We start from the raw sequence: 24,758 nt of genomic DNA on the forward strand, positions 1-24,758 counted from the left end.
CTCATTTTGTTCCCTGTTGAAAATCTGTATCTTTATTACTTTGTAATGAAGGTCACAGAAATGCAAGAAAGTAGATCTGAGTGAATGTGGCATCAGTCTCCAGTAGGCTGCAAAAGTAATGGAACTCAGGAAACTTGCCCAGATCCCCATGAAAGCCTTTAAATATTTCATCAAGGTACTGTTTTATGGTCTTGGACATGTATTTTGAACACTTCCAAATGTGTGTTCAGATTATCTGCGGAACTAACATTCTAACAGTAAAATAAAGAGAAGAGTTCAGATTGTGACCAGTTACAGTTTAACATTCCATGGATTTAATCTTTTTTAGCTCACCTGTCACATAGTGACAAGGTGAGCTTTTGTGATCACCCGTCGTCAGTCCGTCCGTGCATCCGTCCGTCAACAATTTCTTGTCTGCACGATAGTGGTTTCATTTATGATTTTATTTTAACCAAACTTGCACACAACTTGTATCACCATAAGATCACGGTTCCTTTCTTGAACTGGCCAGATCCCTTTATGGGTTCCAGAGTTATGGCCCCTGAAAGGGCCAAAATTAGCTATTTTGACCTTGTCTGCACAATAGCAGCTTTATTTATGATTTGATTTTTACCAAACTGGCACACAACTTATATCACCATAAGATCTTGGTTCCTTTCTTGAACTGGCCAGATTCCATTATGGGTTCCAGAGTTATGGCCCCTGAAAAGGCCAGAATTAGCTATTTTGACCTTGTCTGCACAATAGCAGCTTCATTTATGATTTTATTTTAACCAAACTTGCACACAACTTGTATCACCATAAGATCTCGGTTCCTTTCTTGAACTGGCGAGATTCCATTATGGGTTCCAGAGTGATGGCCCCTGAAAGGGCAAGAATTGGCTATTTTGACCTTGTTTGCACAATAGCAGCTTCATTTATGATTTGAATTTAATCAAACTTGCACAAAACTTGTGTCACCATAAGATCTTGGTTCCTTTCTTGAACCAGCCAGATCCCTTAATGGGTTCCAGAGTTATGGCCCCTGAAAGGGTCAAAATTAGCTATTTTGACCTTGTCTGCACAATAGCAGCTTCATTTATGATTTGATTTTAACCAAAGTTGCACACAACTTGTATCACCACAAGATCTTGTTTCCTTTCTTCAACTGGCCAGATTCCATCATGGGTTCCAGAGTTATGGCCCCTTAAAGGTCCAAAATCGGCTATTTTGGCTTTTGCAGCCATATAGAGACTTCATTTATGGTTTTATATGATACAAATTTCCAAAATATCTTTAACAACAATAAATCTTGGATTCCATGACAAATCAGATCCAATTGTAGGTTCCAGAGTTATTTTATATCTGATTACCTCCCCTGATTGTAATCAAAATGGATTTATATCAGTAAGTACTTATAGGACTTATTTGAAATTTCATTATTGTTATTAGTTGGACTGAGACAATCAGGGTAGATAACTATGGACAGATTTTATGTCAAATTACCTCCCTTTATTTCAAATTAAAATGGGTATATCTCCATAACTAATGCAGATACTGATCTGAAATTTTATTTATGTCAACAGATTTATTTGGCAGATCCTTCTTTTGTTCACTTACAATATTTTTATTTTTTTAATTACTTCCCTTTTACGTTACTATAAATAGCTTATTTTTAGTAACTTTTTTATTATTGGCCATAGGGAAAAACCGAGACCACTTTTCTGTGGTACAACATGGATTGTACCTCCAATTTTTAGGTGTATTTTGACATATCTATACCTTGTAAGAATTTTTTTTCTTTTTGGTTAAATTTCTTCGCTTTGTTGTTCCTGTCCTTTGGACTTAGATATTTTTTCTGAGGACCTTCTTGTCCTCAAGTGCAATGATAACAGGTGAGCGATATAGGGCCATCATGGTCCTCTTGTTTGTTTGTTACTGCAGAAACTGATATAGCCAAGGAATGAGTTTAAAGCACTTCAAAAGACTTAAGATGGCAAATATAATGCTTTGTGAAATTTTATTTCTTAAAATCTCAAACATTAGCATCTTTTTCATTATATTTAAAAGGTACATAAACCCTCTAAACAGATCTGAGACCTTATAACTATAAAAAGATGAAATAGGCAGTTAAAGGCAAAGAAATGTCGAATTCATCATTGCTTTTTGGAGAGAAGACTTGCAGTACACCTTAATATTAACCACCTATACACACACAAGTTTTTAAAAAATCTGACCCAGGTCTGAAACTTGGTTCATACAATTGGACTTATGTTGGCAGACATGTGTAAAGCATCATTCGCAATTTTATGATATGTAGTAACTGGGAAAATAACTCGCTCACAGTCACAAACGGAATTTTGTTGAAAAAAAAAATGTCAAACTACACAAGGGGCATAATTTCATCAGAATGATAGCAGGAGTTGTGAAACCTATGTAAGTTATTTGATATGATTACAGTTAAGGAAAGTGTGAAGTTTCTTTCAGTTGTGATATGTAGTTACCAAGATATTTACTTGCTGACAGTCGCAAACTATTGTTGAAAAGAAAAATGAGCCTTACCATGAGAAAACCAACATAGTGCATTTGCGACCAGCATGGATCCAGACCAGCCTGTGCATCCACGCAGTGGTCAGGATCCATGCTGTTCGCTTTCAAAGCCTATTGCAATTAGACAAACTGTCGGCATACAGAATGGATCCTGACCAGACTGCACGGATGCGCAGGCTGGTCTGGATTTATGCTGGTCGCAAACGCACTATTTTGGTTTTCTCATGGTGCGGCTCAAATGTTTAAACTACTTTGTTTTAGCTAAAAAGGGTCATAATTTCATCAAAATGAAAGGAAAAGTTGTGGGATCTATATGTATGTCATTCATTTAGTATTACACTGGCAATGAAGTGTGTGAAATGTTATTCGTTGTGATATTGAATTACGGAGATATTAATTTGCTGACAATGTGTGAAATTTCATTCAGTTGGGATGAATAGCAAGTGAGATGTGAGCTTGCTGAGAATTGTTAACCATCAGCACATGCCCACGAGATATTGGTGGGTAATGGTAAGCTTTATTGAACATCGCATATGATCAACACTTGATACAACCTTTTATTAAAATACTAATAAAGTGCTAGGCAAGGCAGCTACCAGTACAATGTCTCGCGTCTTCGGAAACGAACCCCCGACTTTTCATACTCTAAGCGGACACTCTACCATTAAGCAATTGAGGTGGCAAAACCTCTTTTGTCTCTTCAATGTCGTTCATGAGAAGACAATCTGAAGAAATTTAGTTCTGGCTACCATTACTTAACTGATGCTACTTTATAGGCCTAATTATAGTAAAGGAACCAGCATGAGATCCATCTGGTCTAGTCACCTAATGGCAGACAGGTTTTTAAACACTAATTTTTCACTTGGCATGACCACAGAAAGCTGTTTTCTGTTTAAATTTGATTGTGGATGTATTTTTGACATTTTGGTAGAAAAAATGGGAGAGGAGGTTGAATTTGGTGAAGTGAAACTCAATTTTAGTATGAGTAGTTCTTCCAGGTCACAGCAGTGTGATTTTGATATGATTTTACAGTGAGCAAATTTGACAAGAGAAATCTCTCTTAGAAGACACATGACCCCTACTTTTCTCTTCATATTATATCAGTTTTATCATAACTCTTTAAAATGAGGAAAGGATTTGTTCTCTGAAATGGGTCTAGCTATGTTTGGTAGCACTTTAAATTAAAGCGCGCAGTGAAGCATGGTAATTTCAGTTGTTCTATGTGCTGCCCCCATTTGAGAACTATTTTCTCTCGGCAGAGTACGAAATATATGCTGGTTATCAAAAAGTCGATTAAGCGGAAATTCATTCATATATGTATTATTCATAATTCGAACACGATATTTTGCCCCATATAGGCAAAGAAGAAATTTGACGTGATAAAATCTCACGTCAGATCACGCTGGCGTACAAATGACATAATTTGCGCGTGTTATGACGTCAACAGCAGTTAAATGGCGTTCGATTAGTATTGCGCGTCAAATAATTCAGCACACTTTTTTCATTTAGTTGAAATGATCGTGTTAGAATGAAAATAGATTTTATTTTTTCGGGATAAACAGGTGAATATATCACGCTTTGTCGTTCAGATGCTTTATAATTAATCACTCAGGCCTTCGGCCTTCGTGATTAGATTACTGCGCATCTGAACTTCAAAGCGTGATATATTAACCGGTATATCACTCAAAAGTAAAATCTATTTCCTAACTTTATCATGACATCACAGTACATTAGGGGTTCTAATTGACCAATCAGAGAGCTGCATTTTCGAGTACCTGCCAGTTTCCACTTGGGGTATAACAAAGTATATTTACAATGAACATATAGTGACTTTAGAAACAAATATCACACCATTTTAGAAATCAAATTAAGACTTTTCACTGCTCATGCCCCAGATGATGCTACAAACAACAAAATTGAAGTTTCATTGAAATATCATATCGATTTAATACCTGTATTTTAGTTAAAAGTTTGAGATTTTATACAGGGAGTCTATGATAAAGTCCGAGTAAAATGTAATCAATACCCAAGTGAAATAAGTATCATTCCGCAATGTTTTGGACATGTTAAAATTATGAATTGTGGTTTCACTGGACAGAATTGTCTTCGACAATCCGCCCAAAAATGTCAGTTTTATATAGAATATATAGGGAATACTATTTAGTGTAGAGTGACCTATAGGAGCTTGAAGAAATGGCAGCCCGTAACCTACAAAAGCTTAGAGAAATGCGACCGATGAAGGACTAGCTTTTATATAAATATTTCAGATCTATATCTTGTTCAGACATTTATGTTACTGTCCATATCAAAAGCCATTTTATATTCAGATAACGAAAAGGAGTAATGTACAATGCACTTACAATATGAAATTCAGTAAACAAAATCTTCAATTCTGCAACAAAACCTGCAACCAACGACTGGTCCCTTTTCCCGCAAAAAATCGAAAAACATTACCCCAAAACGTTCAAATTAACAAATATTTTGCCTTACTGGCGATCAGCTGTGACAACAAGTATGGTTAAAAGAAAGAATCAAAATGGATCTCAAAAAGGTATTCTTTTGTCTTTAAATTTCATCTGCTGTTATACAAATGTTCAAATGTACAGTAAGTGTGGTAGTGATCGGGTGGTATTATAATCCGAAATCATATGAACAGAACTGTTAAGGCACCCTGTATAACTCGTAGTCCGATATTTAACTTAGGACCTGACATAATTCTTGTTGTTCTAGAAATTAGTCCATTTCTGATGAGCCATCCAGTCGAGATCCATTCAATTTGTGTTTTCTTGGAAGGCAGTGTCTTACTGTCTAAGTAGCCAGTTCCGGCTACCTAGACAAAAGGTCTACATAGCCGGCACTATATATGCATAATTATCATATATAAACATGTAAGTCGGGGTAGACGGCTGTAATAAAATGTATTATAAAGGATCATTATAGTCAAAATAATTCGACGTTCAGATTGTTTTATATTTGTGATGGGCAATCTAAATGTCAAAACTTTCAAGGACCAAAATAATGGAGGATAAATCACAGTACACAGTCATGTAAAGTTATTGGTTTTATCGCATGTGCATATTAGCGTGTCAACACGGTAAAGATTAAGTGTATACATACATAGGTTTAAATCACCAGAAAATTCGTGAAATAATCGGCGTTTAAACCTATAGCATGTAAAGCGTCGGCAGCAATGAAAATTTCATCGGAAATTGCTTTAATTATTTTGGTCTTTCAAATGTTTGACGCGAGTGGGGATATTGCCCATATGAAAAAAAATCTCAATATTTCCTAGGATCATGTCAAATTAGTTGGACTAAGGATCATTATAAATATTAGTTAAATAAATTACATTTCTTGTGATTTATGATTTACTATTTGTGATTTACCTGTTTATTTCGCCATATTTACACACTCCTATCATATAGGCCGACATTTTGTTAAATTATGTTATCAACGAATGATCAGATTGTCGTTATCGTTCGCAACAGACAGACATGACATTGTATCTTAAAAAATGGGCCCTAAATGATTTTACTCTTATGGACGTGATCAATGCAGACCTGATTTATTAAAGGTTTCTTGTTTTGTGTTGACACTCGGACAGAAAGAAACAGACATGACATTGTATCTTATCCTAAATAATTTGCCCCAAGGCCTAAAAAAAATTCTTTGTTTCCGGTAACATGCTAAAAAAAACAATAGGGTAGCGTGATCAATGCAGATGTGATTTATTAAAGGTTTCTTCTTTTGTGTTGACACTTGGACAGACGGACGACTGTACAGAAAGAAACAGACATGATCCTAAAGTAATTGGTCCTAAATAACTGTAAATTTTACACTTGCGAGTGTGATCAATGCAGACGTGTTTTATCAAAGTTTGGCAGTTAAATTTAAGTTTTCTTGTTTTAAAAATTTGTTTTATTTGACACAAATGACACATGTGAACTGCTAATGTGAGTTTTTATACCTTCTTAGAAGTATTCGATACATATTTGAGATACCGTGATTCATTCTTTAAACAAAACAAACAGTTAAAAACCAAAAGGGCAAGACAAAGAGCATCAAAGTACATTAAATGATGCAGCTCTACTGAACATAACGGCGTTTGATCCTTTTTTGCGCCTTTTTTCATAACAATCAGTATATATTATTTATAAATACTTATTTTGATCATGAAAGCTACTTCAGTGATTGCAAAGTTTTTATTTTGTATTAGAAAATAAATCCTCAACGATACCACCATTCCACAACTTCACAGATGAGGAGACGAAGGAAGTAAGGACCAGTCTTGTCTCTTGGTACAATGAAAACAAGCGAGATCTGCCATGGAGGAGATATGCATCACATTTGGACATCAACGAGAGAGCCTATGCTGGTAATTAAGCCAAAATATAGTATATTACACAAAAGGCTGAATATTATAAACCAGCAGAAATTTGACCTTTGGGAATGAAACATTTTGAAATGGTGGTTACTTTTCTGTATATGATATAACTACAGTGATTGTTTAGCTAATTTTTACAGCCAAATACAGGCTGTTTGTCATATATTCCCCTTGGAATTTGAAGAAAATGATCTGTAATGCAAAGTGAATTATTTTACGAGCGTCTATTTATATATATTTTTAACCCCAGTTACCCCATATTGGTTAAAATTCACATCTTGCACAGCTGTTATTGACTGATAATTATGTCATACTGTGTTTACTTGCCCATTTCATAATGACATTGGCACCAGCTCTTGCAAATTGACACTGTGCCTGTTATCATGAAAACCTATTGACTAGGTTTCATATTTGGATTTACCCTTCTTGGCATTTATTGCATTATAGTTTCCTCTTCAGAAAGGCACGGGTTGTTTTGAAACATCGAAAAAAATCTACTGTTTTGTAGTAAACATGATGATGATATACTGGTACACTGTCCATAATAAACACCAAGCTTAACCCTTACCCTGCTAAATTTCTATAATGGACTGGTCCATCATTTAATTTGGGCAGTACCACTTATTCAAAGGGGTGTTAACTGAAAAATTACTGACTGAATAGCGAACAGTGCAGACCATGATCAGACTGCACGGATGTGCAGGCTGATTTTGGTCTGCACTGGTCGCAAAGGCAGAGTCAATTGCCGCCAGCAAGCTAAGGGTTAAGTAAGGTCTTAAAGGGGGTGAAAAGTGTGTCAATTTTGTGTTTAATTTTTGTAAATTAAGAAAGTACTTCCATTCATACATGTGATAAGTAGCAGTAAATAAGAAGTAAAAGCAACATTATTCAGTGAGTTCATAGTAGTATTTTAAAAACACTAATATGTAAGAATGAATTTACCCTGCTAGACAGAGTAGTCACACAGTAAAAATATTCATGAAAAATAGAATGGAATTTGCTCTATTTATGGATTTTGCTATCAGTTTTAAAAATCTTTACATGTTGCTAAATGTGTACTTGGAATCATGCAATGATGAACGCTGTTTCTACCTTCAGTCTGGGTGTCAGAGATTATGCTGCAGCAGACGCAGGTAGCAACTGTCATAGATTACTATAACAAGTGGATGAAGGTAACACTAGCAGCTTTACAGTTAACATCTTCTTTTATACACATTAACCTGAAAAATTTATATTTCACGATTTCACCAATCCACTAAATTAAATTCCAACTAACATAATAAAATTTCAATTTATGTTGTCTTTAAAATTTGAAATTTATAAATTCTTGTACAATGAAACATGAAATAGCCCAGAAATTACATGATTTCACAGTATTAATGAGCCGTGCCATGACAAAACCAACATAGTGGCATTGCGACCAGCAAGGATCCAGACCAGCCTGCGCATCCGCGCAGTCTGGTCAGGATCCATGCTGTTCGCTTTCAAAGTCTATTGCAATTAGAGAAACTGTTAACGAACAGCATGGATCCTGACCAGACTGCGCAGATGCGCAGGCTGGTCTGGATCCATGCTGGTGGCAAAGCCACTATGTTGATTTTCTCATGGCATGGCTCATTTTATTAAATTAGATAATAATAATATATCATCTGAGTGCATGCATTTTTCATGATTTCAAGAAAACACTGCTTAAAGGTTGACTTGTATGCAGATATTACTTTGGTGAATTAATTATTTCACCAGTCTAGAGCAGGGGTATAGTGCTTTTTTTATAAGAAAATAAATAGAAAATATAAGTTATGACCAGTTGTTGACTTAAAGTCAAAGTCGACAAAACTGCACATAGCACTTTGATGCACTAAGTATACACATAGTATTAATTAGTAAGGAAATGGACAAAAAGTATTAAAAGTAAGGTCCAGTTATGTTAAAAGCGAGTTTGAGCATTGAACTTTATGGTAATGTGAGAATACTTTCACTGAAAGTGATAGATTTTAAAACTTTCCTCAAAAGCTAACAAGGCGCAACTGGCAGGGAGGAAGTGTTTTCTCCACAGTGAAGAGAGAACATCATCTGATTACTCAAAATCACTCAAAAATTTCTTCTTGAAATGTTTCCTTTTAGTTACAAAACTTGATTTATTCTTTTGAAAGATACGTTTTAGAAACAAATGGGAAAAATGTGCCATTAATAGAAAGAAAATATTTTAAAGTTGATACAGGGTTCGCACAGGCTTTGAAAAGTCCTTGAATTCGATAGTAGTCCTTGTAAATGCCTTAAAAATGACATTAACCCTAAAAAAACTGGAAAAGTACTTGAATTTTAGAAAAAACTGCTTGAATTTTGAATTTCACCTCAGACTCCTTGAAAACATTCTGTCTGCTACATTACTTTGCAGAAAGAATAAGATTTAAAATAAATCGTTGTTGAAAATTTTAAGCTGGACTGGGTTACAAATTGATTTCCTTGTATGCTTTGTTAGTGGTCTGTGGATGCATTTTATCGAGATTTACACAGTGTGCTATCTCTACTTTATGTATATCACCGTTTGCATATTTCTGTTTCCGTTTTTAACTGAAACACGGTGATTGTGATAGTAAACGTTAACTTGCAAATTTTAAGTCGAACTTGTGGGTGATTTCTGTGAATAAAATGAGTAAAAACAATACATGTGTTTACTCTAATAAGTGGGAGACAAATGACAAATATTATACAGCGGCTAAAGCCGTTTGAAGCTGACAGAACAAAGTATATTTGTACATCTTGTGAAAAATTGTGGAAATATCATCAATTGGGACAGAGTGCGCTTAAAAGCCACATGAAAAGTATGTGTTAAACATCAGCAAAATAGTTACGAAAACAATGCTTTGTTTTTCTGTGCTGTTAGTTTACACATGATTTTATGTAGCAGCCTTATTAAGTATAAAGCCATGCATTTAGTCTGACAAGACTTTAGTGATGAGTATTTGCTGATACTATTTTGAATGTTGTTTTACTTTTGATTTCATGATGAACACAATAAAAGTTATTCTGATTAGGTCGTGGTTTTGAAAAAATAGTCCTTGAAAACATGTAAGAAGTCCTTGAAAAGTACTTGAATTTTGTCTCAGATGTTCTGTATGAACCATGTGATACTAGTTTTTACCAAACTTTCACTTCCTTTTGAGTAGTGAATAATTCTGTTCTAACAAGATTTGAAAACAAATCTATCTCATTTCCTGGAGCTGGCTTTGAGGCTTTGCCTTATTTTGTTTTTCTGTTTCTTTAAGCAGGTTACTTAGATTGCTAGTATTTAGGATGAAGTAATTTACCTTTTAAGTTTATAAGACTTATCTTGACAGTTGAGTATTTTTACAAGAAAAAATAGTTTAACATAATTTTATCACACAACAGTCACAGTTAAATTATTTTTCTTGTACTTACACCTATTATTTGTCATATTTTAGAAATGGCCAACAGTGCAGGATTTAGCTAAAGCTACCCTTGAGGTGAGGTTTACTTTGTGTGATAATAATAGAGTTGTAATGACTTGAGCAGATGCTTGCTATTATTATACAGTTATTGACTTCTGTTGAGGTCAATACGTGTTTTTACGGACCTGTAAAAACACATATTGACCGAGGGCGCAGTCCGAGGTCAATATCATTTTTACAGGTCCGTAAAAACACATATTGACCGAAGCATAAGTCTATAATTGTTATATTATATGCTTTTCTCAAATGCATTCATTGACTGGCCCATATTTCATACAAATAAGAAAAAGTGATATCACCAGAGTCATTATCATTTTTGCAGGTCAATATCGCTTTTTGCGGACCCGTGCGTGCACTCATTTCGACCAATCAAATGAGCGCATTTGAGAAGGGTATATAATATGGGCCATTTCAAGCTAGACCATTGTCACTTCTAGTTAATGCTGTTGTGATGCAAGCTAGATAATTGCTACTTTTGAATCTGTTACCTAACAAAACAGGTGCTATGTTAGAAGATTTGATAGTTAATATGTTTCGTTAGAATCTACTGCACTCACTTCTTGTTGGTTATTATGCGTTTTTTTCTGTATTTTTTGGTCAATACGTAAAGGAATTCAAACGAACCTGTGTGTCTGCAGTTCAATCTATAAATGCTTCCCAGACTAAAAGAGACATTCAAGTATAGGCTTAGCAAAAATAGGAGACAGCAGAATTAAACGATTCCCAAACAAAACTGAAATACAGTAAAACAAATAGTGGTATACTAAACAGAAACTATTTATACAGAAATCTCTTTCAACATATTTTAAGGATTTATTTTACTTATTACAGGAAGTAAATGAGATGTGGTCAGGACTTGGTTATTATTCCAGAGGTAGAAGACTGTTTGAAGGTGCAAAAAAGGTGAGCTGCTCCTAAACTGGAGGCAGAAGTTATTTAATTAAGAGCGAGATATTGGACCATCTCGGGCATCTTAACACAATGATCAGTGATGTTCTCCTCTGATTGCCTTGTACCAGGAATACAACACTCAGGACCTCTGCAGCCATGTGGTAAAGGTGTTATGACTTGGCATTACTCGCCTCATACAAATTTGGCTTCAGAATTCCTCTTGGGATGTAGAGTTTCTTCATGGGAATAAGCTATCCAGCTGGCTTGCAGAAGGTGGCTCATACTAAATGGGTCTCAGGACTGAAATGATGCCTGAAGATAGCTGTATTGAAACTAGTAAAATCATTGTTAAAATATAACAGTAACATTTCATTCAGGTTGCTGAAGACTTAAATGGTGAGATGCCAAAAGATGCAGAGAGTTTGCTGAAACAGTTGCCTGGTGTTGGTAAATACACAGCCGGGGCCATTGCTTCTATAGCTTACAATGAGGTAAATTACTGTATGTCATTACAATAAACACTTAAAGGGCTTTACATTTTGCAGAATGGTGGCATCTACTTGGGGGACAAAACAAATATCTTTTTACATATAAAGTGTATCCAACATGTAAAGCTTCTAGATCATAACACGACCAGATAAAAACACTTACAGCATTCATTTATGGCAAAAATATATAAAAGCGGCGGGCTTGTTCATAAGGGGCATATGTTGTAGATTTTTTCAAATCAGTTTTGATACAATATGAGAACTGTTTGTATTTCATGGGCACTTAGTTCAAGCTTGAAATAACTGCACTGATATTTTCATAATGATTTGATTGAAAACATTGGTGCAGAAACAGTGCTAGCGGCAACTGCAATACCTAATGTAGCGACTCGCCTTTTTAGCCACACTATTCGGAGAATATGGGTGCTATTCTACTCACCCTGGCGTCTCTGTGTGACTGTTGTCCTAGAAACATTTGTAGGAAATATCTTGGGAGCAGTTTTTAGCATGATATATAAACATGAAAACACTAATGCAAAGGGATATAAATATATGGCTTTCCATTTGTCAAGATAATAGGATGGAAACGTTGCTTGTTCGTTAGAATGAAATTTTGCAGATTGATGGTACTACAAAATCCATGAAAAGTCGTCCCACAAGAATATTACTAATATTTTCACAAGAACCTGATTGTTGATACTTGCCGGTGCTAATTGAATAGAAAAAAACAAACTACATAGTAACTTAGATGCATGAGCTGTATGGCCATTCTTTATAAAATTAGGATGTTCAGAATATGGTTTCAGATGCCAAATGTATCCCACCCACGTAAAATTCCACACCAGGAAATGTATCCACAAGGCATTATTACTTGCTTGTGTTTTCTATTTTAGGCAACTGGTCTCGTAGATGGCAATGTGATTAGAGTGCTGTGTCGACTGCGCATGATAGGTGCTGAAAGTAATGGTCAAGTGGTAACAGACACGTTGTGGTGGGTATGAATGCTTACCGAACTCTATGAACTTACTATTTCCACTATTATAAGTGTTAAATTTACGTTTGCAACTTTGCTTAGGCGTATGAGCAATTTACATTCATTATGTTTCAAATTCATTTAAACATGAATTAACCCACAACGATTTGGGTGGTATAAGATGAGCTTGTCGTCGTTTCGGTCGTGTTTCAGGTTCTGACAATAATATGAAGCTGACGATGAATATTTTGTACAGGTGTAACATCACAATACAGGCAATTCGACTTTGGGTCAGAAGGTCAAGGTCACGGTGACTTTGAACAGTTAAACGGTTTCCGGATGATAACTCAAGAACGCTTGGGCCTAGGATCACTAAAGTTGATAGGGAAGTTTATCATGACCAGCAGATGATCCCTATTGATTCTGAGGTCAGTAGGTCAAAGGTCACAGTGACCTGGAACTGTTAAACCTTTTCTCTACGATAACTTGAGAACGCTTGTGCCTGGGCTCACAAAACTTGATAGGGAAGTTGATCATTATCAGCAGATGACACCTTTTGATTTTGAGGTCAAAGGTCAAGGTCACAGTGCCCCGAAACAGTTTCCAGACGATAACTCAAGAACGCTTGGGCCTAGGATCATGAAAATTGGTAGGGAGGTTGGTCATGACCAGCAGATGACACCTATAGATTTTGAGACCAGAGGTCAAGGTCACAGTGACCCAGAACAGTTAAACCGTTTCCAGACGATAACTTGAGAATGCTCGGGCCTAGGATTGTGAAAGTTGATAGGGAGGTTAATCATGACCAGCAAATGACCCCTATTGATTTTGAGGTTTAGTCAGTCAGCCGAAACAGTCAGCGATAATAAGTGGCTAGGACCAATAGGTCAAGGTCAGTCACATTGACCCAGAACAGTAGAACTTTTATATACACTGACCAAATAATTTCTGTTCCTTGTGAAATTACTGAATGCATCAAGGGGGGCATTTTGTGTTCTACAAGTTCTTGTTAATGCACTCAGATTTTTATATTTTTAGCTCGACTATTCATAGAATAGTAGAGCTATTGGACTCACCCATGCGTCGACGTCCACATCCCGATTTGGTTAAGTTTGTATGTAAACTGGTATCTCAGCAACCACTTGTGGGAATGGATTGAAACTTCACACACTTATTCACTGTGATAAACTGACTTACATTGCACAGGTTCCATAACTCTATTTTGCTTTTTTACAAAATTTTGCCCCTTTTTTGACTTAGAAATTTTTGGTTAAGGTTTTGTATGTAAGCTGGTATCTCAGTAACCACTTTTGGGAATGGCTTGAAACTTCACACACTTATTGACTGTGTTAAACTGACTTACATTGCACAGGTTCCATAACTCTATTTTGCTTTTTTACAAAATTATGCCCCTTTTTCGACTTAGAATTTTTTGGTAACGGTTTTGTATGTAAGCTGGTATCTCAGTATTCACTAATTGGAATGGAATAAAACTTCACACACTTGTTCACTGTCATGATCTGGCATGCACAAAGCAGGTCCCATAACTTTATTTTGCTTTTTACAAAATTATGTCCCTTTTTCAACATAGAAATTTTTGGTTAAGTTGTTGTATGTAAGCTGGTATCTCAGTATCCACTAATGGGAAAGGATTGAAACTTCACACACTTGTTCACTGTCATGATATGACATGCAGTGCAAAGGGTTAATAACTCAACTTTGCATTTTACAAAATTATGCCCCTTTTTCAACTTAGTTTTGGGTTAAATTCTTATATGTAAACTGGTATCTCAGTACCCACTAATGGGAATGGATTGAAACTTAACACACTTGTCCACTGTCATGAGCTGATAAGCATTATGCAGGTTCCGTAAACCTATTTTGCTTTTTTACTAAATTATGCCCCTTTTTCGACTTTCGTATTCATTCAATCGACAAGGCTTTTGAATAGTCGAGCGTTGCTGTCCTCCGACAGCTCTTGTTTAATATATATTAAGGGCATAATTAATGTATATTTTTCTTTGTGCAGGTCTTTGGCAAACAATCTAGTAGATCCTGACAAACCTGGAGATTTCAATCAAGGCATGATGGAGTTAGGGGCCACTGTATGTACCCCTAAATCACCAGAATGCTCCACTTGTCCTCTGAAAAATAACTGCAAAGCATTTGCACAGGTAAGAAAACAGGCATGTAGAAATGATATATTATATTATATACCCTGCTGAGACTAGCCTGTTCTGGTGAGAGTGCTTCATGCCAAGTCTGTAAGCAGAAAATATTACACTAAAGGACTGATATTGAGTAACAGCCCCATTACTTTTCATGATGTGAAACTATAACAGAGCATCAACAAATCAAAGAAAGGTACCACATGATAATTTTATTATGTGTGATCAAGTTCATTGTTATAAAGCATATTGTTATTAAACTTGAGTTGAAGGCTTATGTCTGAGGTCAATATTACTTTCACCCAGGTCAGCAAAACTACATATTTACCTCAACTCTCTTGGTAATGACAACTACTTTTAGCTAGCCCTGAGCAGAAATTGCTTGGGATGATCTGTTATGATACTCATCTCACTTTTCACTTTTATTCAGATGATGTCTCCTTTCAAAGAATTTGATGGAAGTTCGTGAATTTGGCTTGCATGTTCCATTGATGGTCTTGCACAAAAGATGTTAAAAAAAATTTATTCCATGCAGAACCCTGGTTGCTATTGCAATTGAAAAAGAAAAAGATTAAACAGTCTTTTCAGAAACTAGCTGCCAGATTTCAAAATAATTCGACAGAAATGTTCCTTGTGTGACCATTTACCAAGATTGTACAAATTAATAATGAAATTATTTTGATCTTTCAAAAGATTTTGGCTGCTAGAGGATGTGGTTATTTTCCCCTTTATGTGTATAGTGGTAACTCTGAAGATCTTGTATTATACTATTTCTTTAAAAGACATGGCTGCCAGGGGATGGAACTAGTTTTACCAATAATGGAAAAATGAGTTTTCTCTGAAACTACAAGTCAGATTTCAAGATAAATTCACATCAGTGTTTGTTAAGTGACCTGCAAAACTACTAGTATTGTAAATCCATCTGTTTCATTTAAAAAAGACCTGTCACTAGTGAACACATGAGTTTGTAATTGTAGGTTGAGCAAGAGAAACGTAAATCATCAGATAAGTTGGGGACACGGAAAAAAGACACAGAGATAGTTGACATAGAATGTTGTAAGTTACTTCTAGTACCTATCTGTAATGTTTGAATAATTTTAAACAGGTAGAAATCCTTTTGCTTTCTTTGAATTGAACTTCCTTGTGTACACTGTAGTATGAATGAAATTCAACCTACCGGGTATTTTACATGTGTTTCATGATAGTTTCCTGATACAAAAGAGCTGCTATGTATATTATGCATGCCGTGTTTTATCACCTTTACTGCTGTTTTCTCAAGTGTAGCCACTCTTGTCCAACAGTTGACTAGCTTAGCATGACTCACCATCCAAAGGCAGGGCCAGGTTTCAGCCTGCTACTCAATTTGTACCTTGATTTGTTAAGTTCGATAATGATTCCTTTCATTTAGTATAAATAATATTTTCCTTAAAATGTGTCTTGATGGAGGGACTTTGTATGCTCCAAAGGTAATTGTATAGACCCAGATTTGATTCCCAACTGGTGCATTTTTTAGTCCAAGCTATTTTACTCACCCTGGTGTTGGCGCAGGGTTGTGGAATTCCTATGTCCTACTCTGGATATTTTGCCGGCAAACAAGTGCATATTTTCATTCTGTTTATCCGCGGACAAGTGTACATTTTCTGGTATAACACGCTAAAAGCAAGAATAACTCTGCTGGTTGGATTTATGGAGGTGAAAAAAATAATCTTTTCTACGAAATCCATGTTTTCCTACCAAGGGCTTCTTGATTGCTGCAGTTTTGGAAAAATCATACACTTGCATCTAAATTTAGCATTTTTTTCTACGTTCTGATTGGCTCTTGGTCTCGGTCTCGGGTGATTTTGCACATGGTAACTCTACGAATAGAAACCGGAAACGTAAACAGTTCTGGCAAAAACCTTTGCAAATTTGTTCGCTGGCAAAGGGAGTCAATAGTTGGGTAAAAACAAAAATCAAAAGCACAGAGAGATCGCGGGTATGATTCTAAACGAGTCAGATCATGTCAAGAGTGTTGATTATCTGAATTCAGCTGGCTTCACACAGGCAATGATTCGGCATGGCATTTTTGTTATACTGAATCTGCTGAAGGTTTCCCAGCCTTGCAGATGCAACTTCAGCCTTGTATATGTGGCAAAAGTGTTGATATCTGTTCTTGTTACAGTAGCTTTTTTTGTTACAGTAATACACTGTATGTTTGCAATCATAAAAACACTTGCCTGAAATAAAGAATAATTGGCAGTTTAATGCAGACTTTGTTGAAAATCCGCACGAGTGAATTTTGACTGGGGCAAGTGGATTTTTATGTTTCACTTGTCCTATTGGGATTTCCACACCCCTGTGGTGTCAGCATCACACTTTCGATGCAGGAACATACAGCTTTCACTGCAAGGCATACAGCTTTGAAACTTGTTTTTTTTTTCTAGGTCAATTACTACCCTCACTGGGTCAAGACCCTTAACCCTGACATGTATTTTGGCCAAATTTTGCCCCCTTTTAGACATAAAAAATCCTGGTTCAAGTTTTGTGTGTATGGCACTATCTCCAAAATTAATGCAGATATCGTATTGAAACTTGGCATGTGTCTTTGGGGTTATAAAAGTAGGTGATAGTATCAAGTGCCATAAATCTGACATGCATTTTGGCTAAATTATGCCCCCTGTTGGAAATCCTGGTTAATGTTTTACATACAAGTTACTATCTCAAAAACTAATGCAAATATTGAATCAAAACTTCACACATTTCTTCGGGTTTATAAAACTAGGTCATAGCATCAGGTCCATAACTCAGACATGTATTTGCAAAATTATGTCCCCTTTTGAATTTAAAAACTTCTGGTTAAAGTTTTGCATGTAAGTTTCTATTTCCAAAACTAATGCAGATACAGCATTGAAACTCTGTAGATATTTTAAAGGTAATATTCCTTTTTCTGGGACTCTAGCATTGGTTGTTTTACAGACAGCTCTTGTTTTTCTTGATTTTGCACTTTTACATAGTTTAGAAACAAAAACTCATGTTCTAATGTTCATAATATGACCAAACTTCAATTTTAAAGAAAAATCATTTTTAGCCAAAATCTGGAGGTCAGTGCCTTTAAACTACAACTAGTCAAATAAAACATTTGCTCACCAAATTTTAGTTAAGATACGTTAAGTTACTGTATATCATTATCCAGGTAATATCTTACTGTGGTATATTTTAGGTCAGTTAAGTGAAATGCTAAAAATTAGCTTTTAGGTGAAATGATAAGATTTAGCAAAAGAAGTCAGTTGAACAAGAACTAATCTTTTTCTTAAATACAGCTATCGAGAACAGGTTAAAAATAAGATTACTGAGAATGATTTTAATTTTTTGTTCAGTGTTCAACCTGAACCTTCCTTGAAATTGCAGTGACCAGTTTGTAAGTGTATGTTGATGATGAAATGATTTCAATATTTCAGTGACAGACAAGTGTCAACTGTGTTTACCTGATACAGAGGTTTATGATTCAAGGTATGTCCATGTAGGTCGGTTTTTGTAATCTGCAGTTCCACAGGTTTCTGTCCTAGAATCTCAGATATTAGGTATTGAGATTATTGAAAACCTGGTATACAGTTTATTGTCGTATTGCAGTATATTAGATTACCACTGTACTTAAGCCATGAATGTAGAACACCAAATTTCTAATATTTTCACACTGTTGAAATAGATTAAACAGTAGATACCTAGTAATTGTTTTGTGCAGTACGAACATACGGAAAAGTATATAGCAATGTGCATGTCTGTTCGTCTTAAAGAATTACTTATAAATCTGCAAAATGTCTATACAATATAATTTCACATTTTTGAGCTGGAGTGATTTTAGAGGTGTTGCCTTCACTTGATGATCAGTATTAGCAGTGGTTAATTTTTTGGTCCAGAGCAACCTTTTCTTAAAACCTAAAGACTTCTGAGCTATAGCTTTGAAACTTTGCACTTGTGTATATTATCATTATGTGAGTTAATAGGCCAAAAACCATTTGGTAAGAATTAATGACCTTCTTGTACTTAGAAAATTGGAATTTTTGCTTAAAATTTTTCTGTATGTACATTTTCTTGTGTACTGTGAATGCCATAGCTTTGAAACTTTGTGCACTTTTTAATTAGTATTTGATGAGCAAGCAGGTCAAGAAAAGTTACACTTTCCTGGTATGGTAAATGTCAAGCACATAGAGATGCATGTTGGCACCCACAGATATTGCTCTTGTTATCATTTTGGGCAATATCTGATACGAGAATACTTTAAAAACAAATCCATTGAAGGCCTGTGTTACATTCAAAAAGAAAAAAAGTAAATGTAAGTGTCCATTCTTCTATACTATCTAAATTTCAGCCAAGGTGTGATGAACTACCCCCGTAAAGGAAAGAAGAAGGCAGCGAGGGAGGAATCCACAATAGTTTGTGTTACTTGTAGGAAGTCAGACTCGGAGGATGAGTTCCTTATTACACAGAGACCAGAAAAGGGTACAACTATATTAACTTAATATGTAGAATGAAAACTACCTGTTATGCCCCCCTTTGTAGAGGGGATATATTGCTTTGCTTAAGTAGGTTTATCATTAGACTGGTTTCTGATCAGTAACAGAATGTTTTGGCAAGTCTTCTAAGGATGACAGTTTGCAGTTAGTTGATGACCCTTACAGTTTTGGTGGTCATGAGGTCAGATGTAAAGACCACCATGCTCTTTATGATCATTAACTAAAAAGCTCATGGTCTTTTAACTGTAAAGCTTTTTATGATGATTCTGTGTGGTCAGTTATTGGGTGACCTCAAACTTTCTGATTGCCGATAGGTTAAAGGTCAAGGTCACAGTTAACCCATGACTGAGAACAGCTACGTAACCATGAGTGTAAATGCTGATGGAACATTGTAGAGTGATTGCCTTTTGTATGTAGATGATCTTACTGTTTATATGGGTCTTGAGTACCAGGCCACAACATACTCTGGACTGATATTACATACCTAGTTTAAGGCCAGTTAGCATTTGCAGTCTTCATTGGGGTATTTGTATTTCACAAACAGCTCTTGTTTTAGTGTTGAAGCAGAGCAATTTTTTTACACTTGGTCTATCAGCTACCAGTATGTACCAGTACTATATGCTTCTATGATTTGTTAATATTGTAAATATCACTGAGTGTGTCTGCACTACGAATGTTTGTATACTTTCATAGCAGGATAGGCCATATAAGGTTTTTCTGCACTGATTTAGTTGCATTGTACAGTGTTACTGTAAGAGTTAAATGGTTTCCAAAGATGTAGATTCATATATAGATATATCAGATGTGAAAAGAATGCAATATTTTTATAAGAACATTTTAATAGAGGAATTTTCCAGGATAATGGTTTGGTTTAGCTAATTATGTGTAAACGAGAAAGAAAAAAAGCTATGTCATAGTCGAGATGTTTGTCAAGAAGAAAAAATTCTTGCAGGGTTACTAGCGGGTTTGTGGGAATTTCCAAGCTACTGTTGTGATGATACAAGCTCAGATAAACCTTCATGTGACAGCATTCTACAGCATCATGGGGTCACTGTGACCAGAGAATCGAGAGAAAAAGACTGTGGAGAGGTGAGATATGTCTTGTGTTGGATTTGAATTATTTCTGTATGTTCTTGTATACTTCGAAAGAATGCTTTCATTTCCAGGGCATTTTTGAATATCAGTGATTTTAGCATCACCCATTTTTTGGATGTTAAAGGATAAGGTAGACAGATATGTCTATAGAAGGTTTACTTTGGTACCAAACTTTTTTCTTTGGAATTTTTACAATTAGATAAAGTAATTTAGGAAATTTCGTTGTGACTAAATGGTTCATTTTTAGCGCACCTGTCACTTTAATAGTGACAAGGTTAGCTTTTGTGATCACCCTTCGTCCGTCGTCCGTCATCTGTGCGTGCGTCCATTTCTTGTCTGCACGAGTGATTTTATTTATGATTTTATTTTAACCAAACTTGCACACAACTTGTATCACCATAAGATCTTGGTTCCTTTCTTGAACTGGTCAGATCCCATTATGGGTTCCAGAGTTATGGCCCCTGAAAGGGCCAAAATTAGCTATTTTGACCTTGTCTGCACAATAGCAGCTTTATTTATGATTTGACTGAATGGTTCATTTTTAGCGCACCTGTCACTTATCCTTTTACATCCAAAAAATGGATTTATATCGGTAAATACTTATAGGACTTATCTGAAATTTCATTATTGTCATTATGGACTGATTTTATGTCAAATTACCTCCCTTTATTTCAAATTAAAATGGGTATATCTCCGTAACTAATGAAGATACTGAAATTTCATTTATATCTGCAGATGTACTTGGACAATCAGTGAAGATACATATTGACTGAATTTATGACAAATTACCTCCCTTTATTTTATCTAAATGAATACACCTTAGCAGCTTCTAATGAGATTGGTTTGAAACGTTATTTATGTCTTCCATGGTAAGAAATAGTCATATTAGATAACTCTTGATTGAACATTGATCGATATGAATACTTTACTAATATATTGTTATATAGGCTTGTACTCTGTAACTTCTACATGCATATACCAATGCATGATTACCTCCCCTGATTTTAATGAAAATGGATTCATCTCGGTAAATATTTATAGAACTCATTTGAAATTTCATTATTGTCTTTAGTTGGACTTAGGCAATCAGGGTAGATAGCTATAGACTGATTTTATGTCAAATTACCTCCCTTTGTTTCAAATTAAAATGGGTGTATCTCCGTAACCAATGAAGATACTGATTTGAAATGTCATTTGTGCCATCAGATGGACTCGGACATAACTTTTGATTGAATTTATGACAAATTACCTCCCTTTATTTTATGTAAACGAATATATCTCAGCAGCATCTAATGAGATTGGTTTTAAATGTTATTTAAGTCTTCCAGGGTAAGGAATAGTCATGTTAGTACAAAAATACAGCATTTGAGCCTAGGACCCTCAAACTTGGTATGGAAATTGGCCCTGACTAGGTCAAAAGGGACTGTTACAAGAAAATGTTTATCCTGATGATATTTAATGTGTATGCCTATGTGCTCTATGTCAAAACTTGATCTTATCATTTTGAGCAATAGTACTCAGGTGAGCGATACAGGGCCATCATGGCCCTCTTGTTCAGGGGTGTGGTTTGAAGAGTTTTGTCCAAATTAGATTTTATATATTGGACATTTTTATGACAGTAAAAAATGTGTTGTTTAATATGGGAAGACAGTCCAAAATTCATGTAATATTATGTTCACATACTATATAAACTAGAAAGTTGAATGGGAAAAAGATAAATTCTTGATCACCAGCATGCCTTATGAAATCGTCAACATCTTTACCCAGAAACTGACACTGGAAAAAGTTGACAGTGCATGTCAAAAAACTGATTTCAGATAAAGACAGACCATGTGTTTTTCAGGTTGATAGGAAGGTAGTGTCAGTTTTCTTATTGACTGATACGTTGATACTACTCTTGTTATTATTCAGGTTGTACATATATTCTCCCATATACACCAGACATACCTGATTAAGAGTGTAACTGTAGACCAGTCTAGTATCAAGCAACAGGACCAGCCAAAATGTAAATGGGTAACCAGACAACAGTTTATGGAAGCTGCAGTCTCTACAGCCATGAAAAAGGTGTGAATATTTGTTATTCATTAAAATGGGAATTGTCGTGTAACTGAAGATGCTTCAAGAAAATGTTTGAATTATATTATTCAGAGAAACCCTCCCTGTACATGAGGCCGTGCTTTGTGCAAGCAGAGTACAAGTTGTATTTGCTGAATTTCCTTGTGAGAAAATTTAATTAAAGTAGCTTATTCTTCACCCTCTTTGAAGGGAATTTAGCAGTTTACTTCTGGAAAAATTTTAAGTGGATCCGATCTAAAATATCTGAAATGCAGTTTAGGTTGAAATTATTGTTACAAGCATTTAGGGGGATTAGGAGGGGAACAAGGCTGGTTTTGCATAAATGTGAAATGTGTGCTTGATAAATTGTGTTTCGGTTCATCTTGTAAATCAGCTACAGTAAAACGCAAATCACTCCCAAGTCCCAAGGGAATGAGTAAAATTTTCATATTCCCCAGGGTTCTGAGAACTTCATGCACAGAAGATATGTGGAAAACAGCTTGGGACCACTTTGATTGAATGATTTGGCTTGGGGATGTTTCACTGTTACAGTAGTAAATAACATAGCCTTTTAAAAGTAAGAACTTAGAATGTATCTTAAACTTAATTCATAGAGACAAAAGCCATTGACTTCTAAATTGAAGAAATCTTATTTTATTTCAGGTTTTTAAGGCTTACGAGGCTGCTTGTAATGAAGATAGGAAGGTAAGTTAACGTGAAATCTGTTGTATGTGAATGATGCTGTAAAAGTAAAAAGAGATACGTTAAAAGACCTCCACTGACACTGTTGAATCAAAAGCATGAATGTTTACCGGGTTTGGAAGAGTTGTTCAAATGACTCATAAGCAGTTTTGATTGTTTACAGTTCTGCACAAACTGATGGTCTGTGAACCCTTTTTAGGTAAAAACCTGAGTCACCAGACTTCGAATTAAGCAAGTTCTTGTGGCATATATTTTTAACTACAATGTTTTGTTGCTCATTAGAACCATGTAGTGCCTTCTGAGCTCTTATTTTCACTGTAAATAAGTTAATAAAGTTAAAAAACATATCTGGGACTGCATATTATTTTACTGTGGTCAGCTGACAGTGTACAGTCAATTCATAAGGGATTTTCTTAGCAGATTAAAGCTGCATTCTGTTGAATTCACGAAATGAAAACATACTTATATTTCATGTATATTTTCAGGCAAGTACAAAACCGAAGGGGAAAATAGATAAGAATCAAAAGTCAATACAAGCTTTCTTCAAACCAAAGGCTTCCTGACAGAAAAATGTGGACATCTTATGTTTTATAGCAATTGATCTTGCCTTTTAGAAGTGGATCTTCGAAATTATCAGACAAGACCTGTTGCTCATTACTGTTTTTTCATATTATTGAGAAAATACAATGCAATAAATTAGAAAGTACAGTAGAATTTGTTTGTTTTGTTTTTCAAACAGTATTTAAGTTATGTAACTGCAGGCAGTTAACCTAACCAGTGTTCCTGGATTCTGTACCAATACTTACCTGTTCTCTGCAAGTAACTGAAAACTTACCCTCATGAATCAGAGGTGGCGGATGAAGGATTTCTGACACAAAATTTAATGTCTTTGTCAAATTGTTTTGGAGAACATTCACCTTGACCCGGATCAAATCCAATACCACATGATCCATAGATATGTGCTTTCACTATTTAGCCAAGTGGATGGACTTGCATAGTAGATAATGATGTAACCTTTTTCCAGTGATAAAATAAATTGTGATTTCAAGACTTGGTATTTACATCAGTTTTCTGAAGACATCCGAATTAGAAAGAAATGTTTTCAACGAGTTTTTAGCTATATGCACACTTGCACAGTATTGAGATAAATATCTTCAATTAACAGTAGTTTGAAATCAAATGTAAATCTGACAATGAGAAATATAAGGAGAGGAAATAAAAACCAGCATTTAGGCTGTCAAATGAATCATACTTTTCCATCTTTTACTTTCTTTTTTACTTTGCTCTTGCTTTCTCCAACTTTTTCCTGAAAATGCACTACAGTACCTATCCTTCGTTTCATTTGATAAAGCTGAGACAATGAAGTTACTGTATGAATCATTTAGGTGCTCTGTAGTATCATAGATACAGTCCTTATTTTGTTTATGAATTGAAAATTCAATGTTAAGGCATTTTCAGGAAAATGGTTCCTTGTCTTTTTCTCACTACGGTGTGTTGTTTCAAAATC

At 35.3% G+C, this 24,758-nt stretch overlaps 1 protein-coding gene across 2 annotated transcripts; it reads left to right on the plus strand.

Moving 5' to 3' along the window:
* The first annotated feature begins 4,792 nt into the window (after positions 1–4,792).
* LOC123524932 (adenine DNA glycosylase-like) lies at positions 4,793–23,965 on the plus strand. Of its 2 annotated transcripts, none has more exons than XM_053538344.1 (15): positions 4,793–5,080; positions 6,746–6,904; positions 8,012–8,085; positions 10,360–10,401; positions 11,218–11,289; positions 11,655–11,768; positions 12,659–12,753; positions 14,768–14,912; positions 15,884–15,962; positions 18,344–18,395; positions 19,255–19,385; positions 20,352–20,488; positions 22,406–22,558; positions 23,213–23,254; positions 23,737–23,965. In XM_053538344.1, the coding sequence occupies exons 1-15, from the start codon at positions 5,044–5,046 to the stop codon at positions 23,812–23,814; spliced, it is 1,410 nt and encodes a 469-aa protein (XP_053394319.1). In that variant the 5' UTR covers positions 4,793–5,043; the 3' UTR covers positions 23,815–23,965. The 2 variants fall into 2 exon arrangements, with proteins under 2 accessions (XP_053394319.1, XP_053394318.1); XM_053538343.1 differs by having other exon boundaries at positions 4,794–5,080; positions 12,659–12,756.
* Positions 23,966–24,758: the final 793 nt, after the last annotated feature.

Source organism: Mercenaria mercenaria, chromosome 3 (assembly GCF_021730395.1).
Source record: "Mercenaria mercenaria strain notata chromosome 3, MADL_Memer_1, whole genome shotgun sequence".
Lineage (NCBI taxonomy): Eukaryota > Metazoa > Mollusca > Bivalvia > Venerida > Veneridae > Mercenaria > Mercenaria mercenaria.

Bases quoted from the DNA above. Each gene is read 5' to 3' on its own strand.
- LOC123524932 (XM_053538343.1), top strand. From the start codon at position 5,044: ATGGTTAAAAGAAAGAATCAAAATGGATCTCAAAAAG. The intron at 14,913-15,883 runs GTAAGAAAACAG...TTGTAATTGTAG, and splicing joins ACTGCAAAGCATTTGCACAG to GTTGAGCAAGAGAAACGTAA. The intron at 20,489-22,405 runs GTGAGATATGTC...GTTATTATTCAG, and splicing joins GAGAAAAAGACTGTGGAGAG to GTTGTACATATATTCTCCCA.